Below are 19,326 nucleotides of genomic sequence, written 5' to 3' on the forward strand. Positions count from 1 at the left end.
CATAAGAATTGGTGAGCTGTTATTTTGTCTTTATTTTGACAGGAGGTTGAAACCTACTTTTACGAAGGACTACAGAAATGGAGGGAACTGAACCTCACTCAGCATTTTGGTACTTCGTTTTCGTTTGTTGATATTTTCTGCCTGTTCTGGACTGTTAAAATACATTTCTTCTGCATGTAGAGCAGACTGAGAAAGTTTCTGTAGATTAGGTTTTGAACTGGGCTTTGGAGAGCCAATTAATTTTAACATGCTGCGTGTTCACTGAACTATAATTTTCATGATTTCTCTTTCATGCTTGGAACAGTGCAATTCTACAAAGAAGTGGCCAACAAATGCCAGTCCTTCAACCAGCTGGTCTATTACCAGAATGCCATCGTGCAGAGCTTGAAGACACATTTGCGAGTCAAAGCCAGTCTTGCTTATCAACCGTTATTAGAGTAAGTATATGGGGATCAATTGTAGAATCAATCAAGTTGAGAAAGACCCTTAAGATCATCTAGTCCAACCATCAAGTCATCACCACCATGCCTAATAAGCACGTACCTCAAATCCACATTCACATTTTTCTTGAACGCTTCCAGGGACAGTGATGCCACCACCTCCCTGGGCAGCCTTTCTGAGTACTTACACGCTCTTTTGGAGAATAAATTTTTCTTAATATCCATTGTGAACTTCTGCTGATACGGATTAAGGCCACTATCTCGTCCTATCACTGAAGAGGGCGATATGGTCTCCTCTGAGCCTCTTCTACTCTAAACAATCTCAATTTCCTCAGCTGTTCCCCATCAGACTTGTGCTCCAGCCTCCTCACAGCTCCACTGCCCTCCATTGGACATGCTCCAGGGCCTTCGTGTCTTTCTTGTAGCGAGGGACCAAAACTGAACACAGCACTTGAGATGTGGTCTCACCAGTGCCATATACACAGAGATGATAACCTCCCTCCTTCTTCTGGCTGCAGTATTTCTGATGCCATTGGCTCATGTTCAGTCAGCTGTCAGCCTACACCCCCAGACCCTTTTTTGCCAATCAGCTTTTACCAAACCTCTCCCCCAAGCCTGTAGCACTGACTAAGGTTGTTTTGACTGAAGTGCAAGACCTAGCACTTGGTCTTGTTTAACCTCATATAATTGAACTTGGCCCATTGATCCAGCCTTACCAGATCCCTCTGCAGGACCTTCCTACTCTCCCTTCCTTCCAAACTTAATGAGGGTGTGTTCAATCCCCCTTGTACAGATGGTCAGTAAAAATAGTAAACAGGATGGGCTACAATACTGACCCCTGAGGAATGCTACTTGTGACTGGTTGCCAGCTGAAGCCTGATGATATTACAAATAATCCCAAGTCTTGTTCTGCGTGTTCTTTATATTTTTTGTACATGAGGAAAGAAGTATAGCAATGAGAAAACCAAAGTGATCATATTTCCCTGGTAGTGCTTTATAATCCTAGGTCTTATTAAAAAAAAAAAAAAAAAAAAAAAAATGCTACTGAGTGTCTGAGAGAAAATTAATGTGCTTTGGTTGATGTTGATCATTTACATTTGGTTGATCCATTTTTCTTGTTTAATGTTGTCTGCTTGAATTATTTTTAAATTGTTGCCATCCACAGCTGCTTACAGGTGATGTTTAAGTAAAGGTAAGAAACAAGAGTAATGCTGTCCGTCTTTCAAAAAATACTGTGCTCAGCTGCAGGCAATGCTTGGCTAGCTTTTTATTGATTGGAAAAAAAAACAAAACCAACATACTAACACTGATAAATTGTCTGAATCAGTCTAGTGGTGCAGTTGGCTCGAGATCTCCAGGCTGATTTCTATCCTCACTTCCATGACTTCTTCATGGCCATCACCAAGTTGTTGGATACACAGGACACAGAACTGCTGGAATGGGCTTTTACCTCTCTTTCCTATCTCTACAAGTACCTGTGGAGATTGATGGTGAAGGACATAAGCAACATATATAGGTAAAAGTTGTTTTTCATTGCTGTCTCGATTGGCATCTATAAATGTTACGGGACTGCAAGTACTGTACAAATACATGACTTAGTGCTTTAGTATACTTGTTAGCATAATTTCTCTGCTTTCTAGGATAGAGCCTTGTTATCATATGCAGCTCCTTTGAGATCCTCCTGACTGGAGGAGGAGTGTGTGTTGATCTGCTGTTTTCAGCATTCATCCTTCTTTTGATGTGATGGATACAGGTGGTGGTAGGAGAGGAAGCAGTTACCTAGGCTGGGTAAACAAAGCTCGGAAAGGCATTGGCAACTCAGACAAGTCTAAATTCAACACAGGTCTCTTGAGTACCTGTCAAATACCTCGGTCTTATTTGTATTGCTTCTGTCTTTTCCAGTTGCAGGCACTTAGACGTACAACAGTAAAGGAATTCTTCTGAGTCTTTGCTCCTGTTGCATTTTCACCTTTACGTTCTTCGTGTCTGTTTAGTGAGAGAGCAGACAGGCTGTGCTGTATGCTGTGAAACTTCTTGCCACAGGATTCTAGGCAAGTTAGGCATAAGCTCAGAATGAAATTTGCCAAGCTTGAGGGAATTTCCAAATGCACAGGAGACAATTCTGCCTTGAGAAGTCCCTAAAATGCAGGTGGTTGAAGGCTGTTTTTGTATGTGCTTATCCTATTGAAATTTTTCCCAGGCATCTGCTCCTGGCTACTTTATCCAGCTGTGGTGGATGGACTGTATTCTGCCCCATGGTGGCTGCTTTCTCGCTGTCATGCTGCAGTGGTAGCAGCTCTCTTCTTTATGTCCTAGCCAGTGGGCACATGCTGCTTCCTACTAGTTTCAATTCCGAACAGATGGAGGAAAAGATGGATTACAGATTTTTTCCTCAACCCAGCAAAAGCTGTCAGGCATATTGCAGAAACATCTGCTTCTCTGTGAATCTGAGGCACCACGCTCTACACTTAGCATGTGCTGAGCCACTTGCAACTGTCACTGGTGTTTACCAAAGAACTGCAAACACTTGTCACTCCTCTCAGTAGTGGTTTTGGAAAATCTGCATGCACAGGAGAGCTTGTTGGCTCATCTGAAATACAAATGTGGCATATCAAGTAAATTTTGGTTTAACTAAGTGCTGCTGAGTGTATCTGTTAAAAATCTTGATGCTGCAGTTAGGTCTGTATGGATCTGGAGTTGTTGTAGGTTTCCAGGCTGCAGCTTAGGATGCCTGGTGTTGTTATTTGATCTTCGTACAGAAGAATGGGACGGAATGGAATTAAGGAAGGTATCTGCTGCACCTGGGTGGATGGCTTCTTGGTGCTTGTAAAGTGTGGCAATGTAAACTGAAAACATAATTTTTAAACCCAGTTGGTGACAGTTCTTGCACAGCCTTTAAGACAATTTATTACTGTGTTTCTTTTTAGCCTTTACAGCACCCTGCTGGCTCATCACAAGCTTCACATCAGAAACTTTGCTGCTGAAAGTTTTGTCTTTTTAATGAGAAAGGTAAGTGAGGTGTTTGTACCTTGACACACTCTCATGGCTTCAACATATGAGATTTCTATAAAGGAGGGTTAACAAGGCCTGAACTGGTGTCCTGCATGTCCTGAGTTGTCATTTTCAATAAGTGTTTTCCTAAGTATGTCATGGACTTCATATCAACAGTGGCAAATAGAGACTGTAATAGTCTGCTTTAAAAGCAGGTAAGCCAAATGTTTGTAAACGTTTGTTTAGTTGTTTTCAGAAGTTGCTGAACCTCAGGTCCTTTGGCACAGAGGGTTTAAAAATGAGCAGAAATCCTCACAGTATTGCCAGGTATTGTTGTAGTTTGGATGACTGGATTCTGCTTTCAGCTGATGCATGTATCTTTCCACACCAAAACACTGACCTTTGTTTCAGTTGGGACCAACTATGCGATGCATTTATGCATGTGCTTAACTCTAAAATAGTAAGAATAACTAAAAAGACACATCTCTGCTACTGTGGCCTCACCACGCTCTTGGTGGTTGTGGAAATGATGACATTGAACAGGTATAGAGAAGCAGGACTGAGAAGTGCAGTGTGGTGCTATGGAGCTGTTGAACTGCCTCTGTCCATCAGCTCAAAGATGATTTTTTTTATTTTTTTTTTTCCCTCTTGTGTTTTGTAGGTTTCTGATAAAAATGCCCTCTTCAACTTAATGTTCCATGACCTGGGGGAGCACCCCAAGAAGGTGGAAGGTGTGGGACGGCTACTTTTTGAGATGTGCAAGGGTGTTCGAAACATGTTTCACTCTTGCACAGAGACGGTAAAGACCAGAAGGAAAGAAAGTTGGTTTAATGGTCCTGCAATGGACCGCTGGGTGAAACCAATCAGTGTTGCCTTGTTCCTTTCTCTGGGTCCTTAGTGATAAACATGCTGTTTGTTATTTAACAGGATCGGAAAGCTGATTTCTAAAAACCTTTTTTTGAGATGGATTGTTCTTTAAGCATTCCTATATGATATCGCCATATATTAAAATAATACTGCTTGATAACTTTATACATGTTTTACACCTCTAGGTGAATCTGAAGACGATTCAGATTTTAAGTGATAACTTAATTTTTTTTCCGCTAATCATGCTAGAGAGAGTTGAGATCACTGAAATATAGTAATTTCTTGCCCTAACTGATTTTAGGATTTAGTTTTATTTTTTGATTTATTAGATTTATTTTCTGAGGTTGTATTATGCTCTTTTCCTGTACAGGCTCTAAAACTAATTCTGGTAAAGCTGGGACCTGTTACTGAAGAGGAAACTGAACTACCATGGGCAACAATTGGAGAAGCCTTTGAGCAAATGATCAGATCAGCTGCAGTGCATATGCATAGGGAGCATTTTGACGTTGTTTTCAAGTGCCTGAAGGTATGCTTATATCCTTTTTTCTTTTTTTTTTTTTTTTTTTCTTTATTTTTTTGCCTCTGTTCACGAGAGACTGAAGAAAAGCTTTGTTGCAGGCCCATTGCTGGGCTTTCCTTCTGTTCTGCTGAATCAGATCTACTGGTGGTTCCAAAACAGCTTTGTAATGGTGAAGTGAAAGCTGCTTTCCCTCCAGTTCTCTTTACATCAGAGACTTGAACCATACTTGGAAAGCCAAGTTTAAGCCTTAGAGCCAAGTCTTCGAAGTCAGAGTGTGTGTGTTTTCTGTTTGTGAGTTGCCATGTTGCATTGGGGTGGTTGCACTCTGAGGTCTGGGGGAGGAGAGCTGAGTGCCATAGGCTGTGCTGGGTCAGGATGATACAGAATAAGCAGAGAGCATAGCAAGTAGGTTTTACTTACCTGATCTCCATGTAGATGTTTTATTCCTAGGGACTGGGATTTGCTAAGAGAGATTGAAACCTGCAAATGATGGCTGTCAGCTTTGCACCTCAGAAGGGTGAAATGGGAAACTGGAGGAAGTGGTACACATGCAAACCTAATTTGGGGCATTCCTTCCAAGCACTGACAAATAATCCTATTTGTGTGGTACTTGAACCTCAAACTACCCATAGTTTGAAATGGAGAAGTAAATGAAACAGGGTTTGATCTTTTTTTCTGAAGCATTTTGTTTTTCTTTTTTCTGTAAAAAGGAGTCACTCTTAAACTTGCAGAGCAAAATAACTAAAGTCAACTGCTGCATGGCTTCAGAGCAGATGGAAAGGGTTCTGCGAGCATATCTGATCCTAGTGGAACATGCAAATGGATCCAAAATCTCACAGCCAGAAGAAATCTGTCAGGTAAGTCAGATCATCACTTTGCCTTGCCTTCCAGAGAAGTATTGATTGAATCTGGAAGATCATCTGGAAGAGATGGTCAGCTGAAGCATTCTGAAACATTCCTGCTGCAGTAACAGGCTTAGGATTTGCATTAAGTGAAGAGAGATTTATGAGGGAGTATTGCTACCTCTCCAGTTCCATGAGAACTCTCCTCTTTCATTTCAGGTTTTAATAAAAATGTTACAGACACCAGATCTCTTGTCATCTTGCTGCAAGATCCTGCTGAAAACCATTTCTGCGTTACTGCTGGCCGAAAACATTCACTTACCTGACTCTTTGACCAAAGAAGCCATTGAAAGGGTAACAAAGACTTCTTACTGGAGAAATACCAGAGTCCAGGTTCCCTAAAGCAACCTGATTTGAGGATACTCTGTTTCAGGCTGGGCAGAAGACTACAAGGTTCTCTTTAGCTTTTTGCAGGAGAGAAACTGCCCAGTGCCTAAAATAATGCCTACTATGGTCTTGGGACTCCTTGAGAGTCTTACGCAAACTGTCAGCCTGTTATAATAAAGCCACTGTGGCAAACATACTTGCAATGAAAAACAAGTCCTGCTTCAAGCACTAACAGCCTGTAGTAAAGACAGAGAAGAGAGAGGGATTATGTTCTGTCACAGATTATGAGGCAGGTCAGTGAGTTGGACTTGACTGAAAAAGTATGTTTTTCACTAAGTTGACAAACAGCGTTGGTTTGGCTTATGAGCCACTAATTTGACTTAGAAACTACAGGGTTAGGCAAATTTTACTATAACCGTTGCTCCTGAAACATTGACAGGATCAGTTGCATACATTCATATGAAGTGCAGTGTAGTGGATTGATCAGAGATGCTGCTCTAGGGTGCTCTGCTTTGATTTCCTGTTGCAGCACATGATAATTTTGCCATAGTTGTATTTTGTATTCAAAAATGTATGAAAATAAAGATGTTGTGTGATTTGCAATTGGAAAATAAGGCTGTAGCAATTGTTTAGAGAAGATCACGTGGACTTCAGTGTTGGCTTTTGCTGAAAGAGATTGGTTCTGCCTGTGTGTGGCAAGAGTCCAGTTTTGTTTGGGAGAGGTGATGCTTGAAACATTTGATTAAATTTGTGCAGGCTTCTGTTAATCTGAAGGAGGCTTAAAGCTGTCGTTATGATTTGAAAAGTCTTGGAAAGAAGTTGTGTGCATATTTCTGTGTTGTACATCTCAGCGTTGAAAAGCACTGATTTCATGTGCAAACAGGGATGGTTTCCATCTTGTTCCCTTCAGAAGCATACAGGTTGGCTTTCCTCTTTTGCAGCCAGTGATGATGGAGTCGTATACCAGGATGTACGCATCTGAGCTAAAAAGACCTTTGGGGCCTGAGCTTCTTTCTAGTGGTTGTAGTGTGTCTGTGCTACAGTCAGAGAACTTTGAGCTTACATTTTCACATCACTTTAAAGAGATAGCTGAGCTGTCTTAGCACAGAGCCTAACCTGCTTGGACTTCACAGGGTTTATTACAAGGGTTTTGCTGCTTCTATAGCTGAGCTGCCAGTGGAAGTGGTATTTCTGTGTGGCTGTCTTAGAAACTGTTAGCTGTGAACAGATAGCCAGGGGGGTGTCTCAGAGTTTAGAGCATGGCTGATTGGAAAAATACCACATGGATAATGGAAACGTAAGTATAGCATCTTTTCTTGATGTGTTCCTGTCAACTTCTCATTTGCATCTTGCAGGTATTAGGAAGTGGAATTGAATGGTGCTTTCTTTTGGACTTCTCTGAAGCAATGTTCACAATGAAGCAATTTGAGAGGGTAAGTGGAAGCTCTTGTGCATTTTGTTTATTTTTTGTTGCCAAAAGGAGCATAAGATACTGTGATGAGGACATCTGAACAGGAAAATCCTTCTACAAGTGGAAAACTCATAGTATATATATTTGCTTCATTTGATGAATCACTTATCTGTATTGACATGATGTTTGAACAGACTTCTAGTGTGATAAGAGTGAAAGCTTTACTTATGCTATTGTGTCAGAACTTGGTGCTCAGGGTTGAAGAGGTTATCCATGTTCACAGAGAGAAGCTCATGTGTTGAGAAGCAAAGGTGTGGATTTGTTTTAGATAGGATGAGGGGAAAATAAGTGGAAATGAGGAATAAGGGACATCTGATAGGTCGAGCCTGGAAATGGTGATCTGGGAGGAATGGAACAAATTAAAGGGGGTAGGGTATGAAAGCATGGTTGAGCATCTGGGAGATCCTGACTATGTTGGTTTTCTTGGGAGCAGACTGAGTTTTTACAGCAAACTGCTGTCCTTTCTCCAGTAACAGAACATCGATGCGCTGATGATTCAGAGCTCCAGAACTGATGAGAAGTCTGGTGCTTTGGTAGCTCACTTGTGCTTGGCTTCCTCTGTAGGTGACGTTATGTGCTCTTGTGGTTTTGATGACAGTTACAGGAACGTTACTAAACTTTGATTTTTCTTTTTTTCCCCTTCAGCACTTTCTTCCATGCTTTCTAAAGTACATTGAGCATTGCTTCTCTGAAACAGATGCACTTAGAAAGGATCAGGCAACAGCAGTTCTGGCTAAACTCATTCTAGTGAAAGCAGAGCCTCCTACAGTTGGTTCAATGGCATTTGAAAAGTATCCTCTTCTTTTCACTGAATCATCATCCATCAGGTGAGACTTCTCAAGTTTAGCTAACACTACGTGTGTCTGCATGGCTGCAGGTCTGAAGGCCTGCAAGGTGATACAGTGGGATTCCATTTTCTTTTCTGAGATGATTTAAGAAGAGATACTGCTCTAGTGACCTTCTGGCTGTGCCATATTTGTGTATGAATATGTCATGTCCAGGAGCTTGCTGGAAGCAGTGCTGTAATCTTACCATAGAGCACAGCTGGGTACCATAGTGCACATAATTAATCCAGATACAGCACTATGCTGGCACAGCTTGGCTGCTTCAGGTTGCAGAGCTAAGTTGACTGCAGCAAGGTGTTTGCTTTCCCACTGGAACCTGTTTGGAAAGATGTGAGTGACAGCACTCTAGCACAGAATGACTATTGCTTGGCTTATGATAAAGGCTGTTAACGATCACTCTAGCTCAAAACTTGTCTGCTGAGAGTGGTGACTGGTGCTGACATTTATGTAAGATTTTCTTTCCGAAAAGTAGTTCATTCTGTGGGTTTCCTTCTGTTTTTACTGAGTGGAGGTATCAAGGTTTAGGGAACAGAAGGCTGTGAGTCTAAATAAATAAATAAATACATTTTTCTCTTCTTATATATTTTTCTGTGGATTTTTCTGGATTTTCAGTGATATGGAATACATAGCTGAGAGGATGTTGCTCCTACAATGTCAGTGTCTGAACTAAACTTCCTTTGCTGTAGATTAAATCCATTGCTGCTTATCTTGTCTGCGTGAAACATACAGAGCAGATTATTTCATCCTCTTTGCATCCACCTTTTACAAATAGTAGACTTTGGTCTTCAGAAACATCACAAATCATTTCTGTGGACCAGCAATCCTAATTCCTTGAGGTTTATCTGATAAATTTTATTCGTTAAACCTCTAATCATATTTATGAGATGTTTTGTTAGCTGCTTGCTTTCTTGAAGGGTGGAGCTCATGGAGCTTTCCAGCTGTGGTCTTGCAAATGCTGAGTGGAATGGAAAGGTTGCTTTCCATGAGGTGTGAAGAACTCCTGTTTATATGTTCCAGTATGGTGTCAGCTCTTTTTGCCTGAAGATATGGCTTTGAATCTGGGCTCAACTTGTGGTTCCTTATAATTCACCAAACTGTTAGCTAGCTATTTTCTGTCTTCTGTTAATCTTTGCTAGTATCTGGGTTGTTAATAAGTAAGAATCACTCAGTCCTAGAGATGACTCTCAGGTGCTTCTCGCCTTAGTTGTGAGGATGACCAATTGAGAACTAGACTCTTTCCTTCTAGAAAGGCTTTTAAAATTCAAAATAAAGACCTGAATTTATTGCATGGGAAACATGGTACATTTATATTGTGGGAGAAAAAGGAACAGTCTCTGATGTGCAGGGGGCTTAGTGGGTTGCTAAAATGTTTTGATTTTATTTCTAGCTCTAATACAAGACAACAAACAAGTAAAAGACAAGGAGGAAGGGCAGAAGTACCAGTGCTTGATCATGTGCTGTCTCTAATCCAGTTACAAGAGAATGAAGACATCACTGACCTTTCGCAGCCTTGGGTTGCCTTGGTTGTACTGCCACATATTAGGTAAGGGATACTCTATGCTATTGCTGTATATTTCTGTAGTATTATCTACTTCACCATCTATCAAAAATCAGTTTACTAAGGTAAGCACACTAGTTTGGGGTAACTGGGGTAAAAAGGTGGAAAAAAAAGCTATGTGGAAATACTGGGTCCATGGTAAACTCAGGAGTGGGATATCAGTTTCTTGGCTGCCTGCTCCTTTAAATTTAGTACACTAGCATGTGGAGTTGTTCCTGACACATTTCTGTTTTTTAAGCACCATTTTTTCTAGACAGCAGTGTTTTCAATAATTATTATAGTCTTGTATGACAGAAGGCTTCGGAAGGAGCTTGCTCTTCTGCAGCTTAAGTTGTGACTCAGAAATAGCAGATGTGATTTGCTATTGATTTCAGACTTGGGATAATCTCTCTGTAATTTAACATGAGATAGATGTGAAAGAAAATATTTGTATGCGTCTAGGTGTGTGTTAACATAGAGATAAAAGGCTTCCCGTTTATTTTAAACAGACCAATGGACAAAGAAATGATTCTGCCCCGTGTGTCAAGTTTTATAGATTCTCTGTTCACAGCCATTGACAAAGGAAGCCTCTGCAAAGGTCAGTTACTGTTAGTTCCTGCTCATTTGTTTTCTGTTGAGACCTGAGAGGGAGAATGAAAAAAGTAGTTTTGCTGATGACACAAAACATGAAAATGAGTAGCAATAGCATTGTATCCAAATGTACTGAGCAGTAAAACTAGAAAAGCAAAGCTTGGTGGAAGTACCCTCCAGGAAACAATTCTGCAATTGTTATTGGTAGTCATAATGGTGTGGCAGATGTTCCACAAAGTGGAGGGTGGACTGTACAAACTGAAGCCTGATCAAGATAATTGAGAAGAAAAATTAGAGTCATATAAAAGAGGATGGGAATCTTTTCAAGCCAGATCCAGGCTGAAGCAGTCAAGTGAAGGAGAGACTATTGACTGACAAGCTCCAATTAGACTGTTCTAAACCTATAGCTCAAATTTTGGGACCTTATTGTCTTTGACATATGTTACAGCATCAGTAGTAAAATGATGTATACTCCCTCTGGGCATGTGTGGTCACAGGAGCCCTGCTGGTTGCCTTCTATCACTGGCCAGAAAAGAAAAAAAATCTTCTAGCTTAGCTTGTGTGGTACAGGGCAGTTGAATACTCAGAGAGATTTCAAGCATTTGGCTTTGTGACAAAGTATGGCCAAGTACTGGAATGCCCCAGTTTCAGTGTTTTTTATTCTGTGGGTTGAAAGGGCTTACCTAGAGCCTGTCCTTTCTCCTTTGTAATCTCTTGATTAACATTGTTGACTATACCTACTAACTGGTTCTGCTGCTTTTTCCTTTCTGGTGTTTGTCAAACATGGTCCTTTTTGAGTTAGCTCTTTCTTCCATCCTGTTTACAGGTTTTGCATGCTTTCATAATTGTGTGACTAGTAATTATTTACTCTAGCAAGAAAATACCCAGACCTCTTTGTGGATTGCATTCTTGGTGGCAGCAGTAGCGGCTGTGCACCAGCTCTGTGTGTGCCCAAGCTGAGGCATGTTGCCATTTCCTCCTTTGCTGCTAAAGAAAAGATAACAAATGCAGTGTCAGTCCTATGTTTCTTCGTTCTGTTGCCCTGTGCTACACTTCCTTACCTTCCTTACAAACTGATATTTCCTGGCACTTTGTCCTTTGTTCACATCCTCTTCAGCTCTATGATCTCTACAACTGCTTCACCTTATACTAGGGCTCCAGTCTCCTCTCATTGCCTGTGCAAGGTGCATCCAGCCCTATGCTCCCTGTTGGGTCTACCTAGCCTCTAGCCTGAGGTACTGTGCATGTCCCAGAGCCAGGTTGCTTTCTAAAGTTGCTTGGGAGTGCAGAAAAGCAGGTTTGAAGCTAGGATACCGCTCAGGAAGAGATTAAAAAAAAAAAGTAATAATTTATTTAAACAACCCAGTTGCTAACTTAAGGCTGGCAGGGAATGGAATTGCCCTTCCCTTTCTTGCCTGGAAGGGCTTTGAATGACCCGTACTGTTGGGAAATCTTCTATTCCCAGAGGAGGCTGGAGGTTTATGAAGGAGGTGCTGCTGCTATAACAATATTTGGTAAACCCAGCATCCACTCAGTAATAGGAATTCAGCTGTTAAGTGTATGGGACAGCTTTGAAGATCTCATATGGGGCCTGGAGCACCTCTTTTGTTCCTTTTGCACTGACTGTGGTGCTTGCAGGACTGTTTCTCGTTTCTCACTTCTTTCCCCTAGCTGCAGGTGCACAGCAGTTTTCCCCATCCTTAAATCTGCAGCAGGGTCCTGCTGGAACAGCTGGAGCTGGCTTTGCTCATAGAGCCCTCCCTGCAGCCTCTCCAGCACTCAAACTTTGCCATATAAGACCAATACAGCCATTTGTAGCATAAAGCCTAGGCTTCTGTGACAGTGCTTAATTAGCTCCAGGCCCCATCTCCACATATACATGGGTGTGATAGAGGCAGATGCAAACTGGGAGCTGCTCACAGCTTGCAACAGTGGCTTGCTGGAGTAGGCATTTACTTTGTAAGCCAGAGAAATGCTTTCTTTATGGGTTATAAGTGTTAGAAAATACACATATCAGTTCTGGAAACCATGTGTTATGCTATTTCTGTGACTTTAGCTATTTCAGGGAGGGCAGTCACCCTGCAAGCACAAGTCGTTGAGACCTGAGTAAATATACAGGCTGTTCTTGTTCTCTCTGCTCCAGGAAGCTTGTTTGTGGCCTGCCAAGCTGTAAGTACTCTTCTCAGTTTGACAGAGTCTTCTGAAATACTGCATTTGTTGCCAGCGGAGCGTGTCAAGAACTTGGTGACGTAAGTAAGCTCTACCTGTTCTGTGATTCTCAGACATTTTACTTCATATGGCAAGGAGTTGCCTTGTACATAGAAGCACGTTAATGCCTTTTTGTGAGTTGTTCAGTTACACTAGCATGTTGCTTTAGCATTGTAGAAATTTAAGGCAGCAATGTTGTAGGCACTATTTAGAGAACTGTATAGGTACAATACCTGTTTTCTCTGCAAACCCAGGCTTTCTTAGCCAACTGCAGTATAGTGTGTTAAATGTATTGCTTCTAGTTTTTCTAAAGCACTACATTTAGTAATGGTGTCTTACATTATAATAACAAAAGAGGCAGTAACTGCATTCTGCGTTGTGTCAAAAGCTTGAGATTCAGCAGTCTGCTGGCAGTGTTGGGATTCCTTTGTGTCCTTACATATCCACCTGTATGTTTCCTTCACAGTGGGAGTATGCTCAGTTGTTTTTTTGTAACTCAGTTTTAGGTATTGCAATTCCCTTCTACTTAAAACTAACACATGTAACAGAATGAGTGGAGAGATTGAGGGAGGCTGTTGATCTCTCTCCAGCAAATCCTGCTGAATTTGTCATCTCCCATCATTGCTCTGCTTAGAGCATTTCCAAGTCTTTGGCCTGAGCTTCAAAACATCCTGCTCAGATAAGAAAGCATGCTGCCCATGTCTGGGGCATGATGGAGGCAAAACAACTTGCCCAGGTAAAGCAGGAAGTCTTGGCAGGGTTTCATTGTAGTGCTCTTGTGTCATCTTTGTGCTGGGTGTGTAAATCCCTCTTGGAGCAAGGGATGTTGGGTGGCATTAGGAGGTTTCCCTGTGAACAGGCAAGATTCCTGCTGACAGTAGAACTGATAGCCCACCTAGGTCCTATTGTTTCTTTTCCATTGCAGTTGATCACTAACCAGGCACCTAAGCAGTGGCAGCAGATTTGTTTTCTGAAGCTGTCTGTATATGGGTCCAGCTGACCAGCCCCAGCTTGATAGGCCTAATTATTACAAAGGGGAGAATCTCATGTCTTTGAGTCTGCTTTGGGTACTGTCTTTGAGGCTGTGTGCCGGTGTGTTGGTGAAGTCTGGCTTCACCATCCTGAGATCCCTTAATACTGTTATTGTCACTGCTGCCTTGTTTTCAAATATCTTTACAATGCTCTCTGTATGCTAATAAAACACTCTCTTGTTTTAGCACTCTCCCTTCAGACCCATCAGTGTTGCTGCTGGCTGATCTCTATTACACAAGACTGGCATTGTGCGGCTGCCAGGAACCTCTTTCCCAAGGGAACCTAATGGACTTGTTTGAGAAGTTGCAGCCTAATATCTCCACTGGTATTTCCAAGGTAATATGCCTTTTTCTTTTCTTTTTTAGCACATACTATATGGTTTGTATTTTACAAAGCAATTTAAGTAAGCTAGGTTAAATGAGAAAGTCTGACAGGAGAAATGTGAGACTGTAAAGGAATTGCTTCTGTAGCATTTGTTTATATCTATTTTTCTAAGAGGCTGCCACAGGGCATGAGTTTGCGGAAGTTGTCTTAGCCCGGGGAGTCTTGCTTCTTCCCTGGAGATGAATGCAGATCAGAAGTCTATTGTATTCGTTCTGAGTTGCCTGCTAGACCAGAGGAACTCATCTGTTTCTCAGTTTTGCAAGGAACCTGGTGAAATCAACATCCTGTGCAAGACAATAACCTCTGTGTAACTGTGTCTGTATATGCAGCTTGCATTCTCCTGCATGCTTCTGATGTATGTTTCCACTTTGGACAGGTCCGACTCTTAACTGTCCGTATTCTAAGCCACTTTGAGACTCCACCTTCTACGGTGATGGAGGTAGGGCTAAAACTTCTCAGTTACCATTTTGAATCGGTCTGATTTTTACGATTGTGAACCGTTGTCTGCTTTTCAGGAGCAGAGCATGTTTCTGCCCAAGATTGTGCTCTGATTTTGTGCTTTCACATTCCAGTTTTATCTTTTATCTCTTTGCCCTCTAATGTTTTCACATATGTAAGTTCTGGTCCCTAAATGATGAAAACTGGAGCAAATGTCTTGACTTTGTTTTCTGATTCAGAGTATCTCAGACTCTGTTTAGTTTTCTTGAGGTATCTTTCAGTAGGAAAAGGATAGTCCAACAGAATGTGTATCACTTGTTTGTTCAGGGTGATGGTACAGGGGACCTCCAATCAGTATTTGCCATACTGCTCCAGGCAGAGCTTGTGCCAGCAACTGTGAATGATTACAGAGAGAAACTTCTCCATTTGAGGAAGCTGAGATGTGATATAGTGCTGTCTGCAATACCAAGTGGATCTTTGCAGGAGGTGAGTAGTTTTTGTCAGTTGGCATTTGTTACATTCCCATATTCCATTGCATGAATTACAGAGATTTTAACAAGAGTTCATAAAAAATGAATTAGATCCCAGATCATAGCTCTCATTTGTCCTTGAGACTATTGTGTTTTCTTGAACAATGGTGGTATCTAGATAAATGGCCTATGGACAGTTTGATTGGGTATTATGGAAAGGAAGACAACTCATTCTATGGAGAAGTGAATTATCAGCAAATTTAAAATTGTGAACTTGCCATACACTTAGCTTTGTTCAACGTTGGTAGGATTCCTTCTGGCCATTATCAAACATAGCTTCTGAATCTTGCTGCAGAGTGATACTCTTGTCTTCCATCTGGCTGTTACATCTCCTGTACAGTTGTGCAAAAGGAGCTCTCACTTCTCATTTTGTAGATGCTGAAAAACTCGCATTTCTACTAGTAAAAAGTTCATGGAGGGTGGAAGGGAGGATTTTTCCATTACTATTTTTATGGCTGTGGTAATACTTCTATTTATTTATTCCATTTATTGCCTTGACTTGTGAACTCCTCAGAGGAGGAGTTATAGGTTGGTCCATCTGCGTTAAGCATTGCAGTACAGAACTGGCTTTTGCACATTCCCAGTACGTAAATGTGGTGGATAGATATCAGTGCAGCTTAGAGTAAGCAGGAACTACACATTTCATCCTGTAGCTATGAGACCAAAAAAAAAGTGTGTGACTTGATTCGTTACAAGTAGTACTTCTGAGAATTTCTTAGATTGAAGTTTCTTCTTTGAGAGGAGGAAAGGTTAGAGGAGGTTGGTTAGTCTTTAACTATTGTTTTTAACTTCTGAACAACATAGTTCTATGTCATTCTAGGTGCCTCTTCGGTATTTACTGGGAATGCTTTATATTAACTTCAACCCTCTCTGGGATCCTGTAATTGAACTTGTAACGTGAGTATACATGACTGGATGCTGCAGTCTGTGCTTGTTTCACAGAACGTTTTCTTCCATTGAAGGCTGAGGGCAATCTCATTGTGGTCTACAGCCTCCTCACAAGAGGGAGGTGCTGATTTCTTTTATCTGGTGACTGCAGCAGGGCCCGAAGGAGCAGCATGGAGCTGCTTCAGGGGAGAGGGTCAGGTTGGGTGTTAGGAAAAGGTTTTTCATCAGAGAGTTGCTGGGCCCTGGTGCAGGCTACCCAGGGCAGCAGTCACAGTCCCAAGCTGATGGGGTTCAGGGAGCATCTGGTCAACGCTCTCAAACATATGGTGTGAGTTTTGAGTTACCCTGCATGGAGCCAGCTGTTGAACTTGATGATCCTCGTGTGTTACTTACAACTCAGGGTATTCTCTGATGACTGTTCTGTGAACAAAAGCTGAGGTTAAAATGTCTGATTTGAAGAGATTTATGCATGAGAGACTTTGTGTGAAATCTTTCCAAACTGATTTGATCTCTCATATTATAATCCATGTTAGTTTTTAACTTAATTTATGATTTTTTTTCTCACTATTAAAAGGAACTTGCAACAAATATAATTAAATAGCATCAGAGTTTGAGTCTAAGATGACAAGATTGATTAATGTTTCACAAATGCTCAAGAAACAGAAGGCACCTTTCAATTTTCCCATCTCCTGACTTTTCTGTCCTTACTAGAAAACCTAAGTTCTACTAAAGAGTAGGGAAATTGTACCATGGCATCTGCTGAGCTGAATATTGAAGTAAATATCTCTGCTTTCAGCATGACATTATCTCCTTTTTTTTTTTTCCTCTGTTGTATTATTAGAAAGGATGAGATTTGTCCCATCAAACTATTGAATTAATAAAGTAATATTAAACCAGCTCTCCTAAAGATACATTCACACTAATTCTCCCTTTGGTTCTGTATGATGTTACTGTACAGAAGTCAGTGGAAAGCTCAAGAACATTTTTAGTCAATTTGAGTTCGTTTGAAGTCATGGGATACAACCCGCTTATTTTAATAATTGACATTTGGGATTCATGAATGAGGGCAAGGAAGTGCTACAGCTGTGTCCTGCAGATGTCCTATCTTTGGACACTCTCATTAAAGCTATAATCAAAGCCTTTGATTGCATTAGCTGTTCGCTTCCCTTGATGCATGGTTTTTCTTTTTTCTTTTAATTTCATGCTCTTATGTTTTGTTAGTTCTCATGCAAAGGAAATGGAGAATAAACAGTTCTGGAAGGTCTTTTATGAACATCTGGAGAGGGCTGCTGCCTATGCTGGTAAGTCTCAGCTCCTAAATGGTATTTTGAGTAACCCAGCTAATTGTGAATGACACATGACAGTGTTTTTATGTGTCCCAAATTTACATGTGATGGAGGAATTCAGAACCAGAGCTCTTGACTGCCAGTGTCATGTACAGGGCAGGAATGCAGACGCTTGAGAGAGAACTGTGCCTTCTTTTGTCCTAAGTAGCAAGAAGTAGACAGAAAGATGAGGGGAGTCCCATGTTTTGGGAAGCCGTACAACAGCTTAATCTCTACTTAAGTTTGGCTTTTTCCAGTCTGACAGGAGCAGTGAAGAAACTTGTAGAATTGACTACATCATCTTTCTATTGCGTAGATTGAATGGAATACCTGCAGGTGCTATGCCTTTCTTGACTGTGCTCTGTGTACTCTTGAGATATATCTATGAATGTGTGGAATCTGTGATTTCACCGTAGAGATGTGAGCATGCAGCCATTTGTGGATTTCTCTGTTTTTCAAGAGAATTGAACTTATTTAAGCTGTCATGACTGTAAGACATCCTGGAGTACTTCCTAAGCAACGTGGGCCTTTCAGGTCAGACTTAAACATAGTTGTCTGAGCAGATGCTTGGCATCAGGAGTCTTACTTTCACAACAGGGTGCGGATCTCTTTCTGCTGACTGGAGTAACTTGAAGGTATTTACTTTATAACATCTGTTGTGCAGAAATGGAACTGCAAAATGAATTGGATGAACAGGAGGAAAATATCAATGAAACTGAAAGCGAGAAGATACCAGAAGGAGGGGTGGGCACTGTCTTCCTGGAGCAGCTGGGGACAAGAACAGACTGCAGCGAGCGGTTGGACCACACAAACTTCCGCTTTCTGCTGTGGAAAGCGTTAGAGAAGTTCCCAGACAGGGTGGAGCCCAGGTCAAGGGAACTTTCCCCACTTCTTCTGAGGTTCATTAGGTAAGTACTTTTCACATATTGTTTGGGAAGACACATTGCTTTCTGTTGATCTTGGTGCTGCTGAGCTTTGAGTCAACAGCTAGTTCTTTATAGACTATTTTCTAAATGCATTCCTGATATGATACCTGTTCTCAGCTAACGTAACTTTTCGATTGCAAAGTGGATTCTGTTAGAGTATGATGCACGTGGGGTGGATGTGATATTGTGGCAGGGAAGAGTTTCTAATAGTCCTTTTCTAAAATTAGAATGCTTATGTTTTGCTTGCCTTCCTGGAAAAATAAACTGCACTGTGCTAGGTTAGTTTCCTGCATTCTCTCACACTGCCATACATGCTGTTCACTGCTCACTCTAGCAAACACAACCCCCCTTTCCCTGCACAAAACATCTTTACAGAATTCTCATAACTCAGTGGTTCTCATTTTCCCCTTTCCACCTGGTACCTCCAGTATTCTCTAGTGTATATGACTACTGCCTTGTATCGCTGCAGCTTGTAGGCAAAGAAGCTTCTACTTGGTGAAAGACACTCCTTTGAGAGTTTTTAGCTGTACAGCATCCCAAAACACAGCAACATGAACAAGAATTCTGGATTGTGTAGTTTGAATTTGTTCTTGCCCTGAAACCCTGGAAAAATGCTTCTTAATTCTCTTCTTTCTTTTTTTTTTTTTTTTGAACAAAGAAATGAATACTACCCAGCAGATTCATTAGTGGCTCCAACTCAGGATCTTAGAAAGAAAACTACCGGTACAATCATAGCAAAAGAAGTATCAGGTGAAGAAGTTAACGATGTTAATATGGAGGAAGAGGACGAGGAAGAAAAGGAAGAAGGAGAACCGATTACTGTAGGGCTTCCAAAAAAGAAAACAAGAAGAGCTGCTGCTAAGTAAGTATTTATAGTTTTCTGTTCCTAGTGATTTCACGGGAAGTCAGATTTAGTGGTTCCTGCCAAGATAAGCTATTTGTAGACATATGCTTTTTTCTTCTTTTGCTTGCACTTTTTTTTCAGTGGATTTTAAGGATTTTAAGGTCATAAATTCGGCTTGTACAGTTCCATACAAAGGACCTGTTCAGGCTTTATCATTATATACCTGATAAGCTGTGGTTTTGTTACTTTAAGTGGTGTGG

General features: G+C 41.2%; 1 protein-coding gene across 2 annotated transcripts in view; it reads left to right on the forward strand.

The window, feature by feature from the left end:
• Positions 1 to 19,326, forward strand: part of UTP20 (UTP20 small subunit processome component) — a 60,852-nt gene that overhangs the window by 1,168 nt on the left and 40,358 nt on the right. For both annotated transcript variants that reach the window (XM_042889609.1, XM_042889610.1), the window contains exons 3-22: positions 43 to 109; positions 305 to 437; positions 1,768 to 1,956; positions 3,368 to 3,449; positions 4,093 to 4,230; positions 4,669 to 4,824; positions 5,529 to 5,675; positions 5,880 to 6,014; positions 7,403 to 7,480; positions 8,164 to 8,345; positions 9,751 to 9,906; positions 10,410 to 10,498; positions 12,635 to 12,740; positions 13,917 to 14,067; positions 14,492 to 14,554; positions 14,881 to 15,039; positions 15,904 to 15,980; positions 17,193 to 17,272; positions 17,961 to 18,204; positions 18,881 to 19,084. In XM_042889609.1, coding sequence (XP_042745543.1) covers positions 43 to 109; positions 305 to 437; positions 1,768 to 1,956; positions 3,368 to 3,449; positions 4,093 to 4,230; positions 4,669 to 4,824; positions 5,529 to 5,675; positions 5,880 to 6,014; positions 7,403 to 7,480; positions 8,164 to 8,345; positions 9,751 to 9,906; positions 10,410 to 10,498; positions 12,635 to 12,740; positions 13,917 to 14,067; positions 14,492 to 14,554; positions 14,881 to 15,039; positions 15,904 to 15,980; positions 17,193 to 17,272; positions 17,961 to 18,204; positions 18,881 to 19,084 — 2,636 coding nt within the window. The remainder of the gene's footprint in view (positions 1 to 42; positions 110 to 304; positions 438 to 1,767; positions 1,957 to 3,367; positions 3,450 to 4,092; positions 4,231 to 4,668; positions 4,825 to 5,528; positions 5,676 to 5,879; positions 6,015 to 7,402; positions 7,481 to 8,163; positions 8,346 to 9,750; positions 9,907 to 10,409; positions 10,499 to 12,634; positions 12,741 to 13,916; positions 14,068 to 14,491; positions 14,555 to 14,880; positions 15,040 to 15,903; positions 15,981 to 17,192; positions 17,273 to 17,960; positions 18,205 to 18,880; positions 19,085 to 19,326) is intronic.

This window comes from Lagopus leucura, unplaced genomic scaffold (genome assembly GCF_019238085.1).
Source record: "Lagopus leucura isolate 7727_CA_CO unplaced genomic scaffold, USGS_WTPT01 Super-Scaffold_100159, whole genome shotgun sequence".
NCBI lineage: Eukaryota > Metazoa > Chordata > Aves > Galliformes > Phasianidae > Lagopus > Lagopus leucura.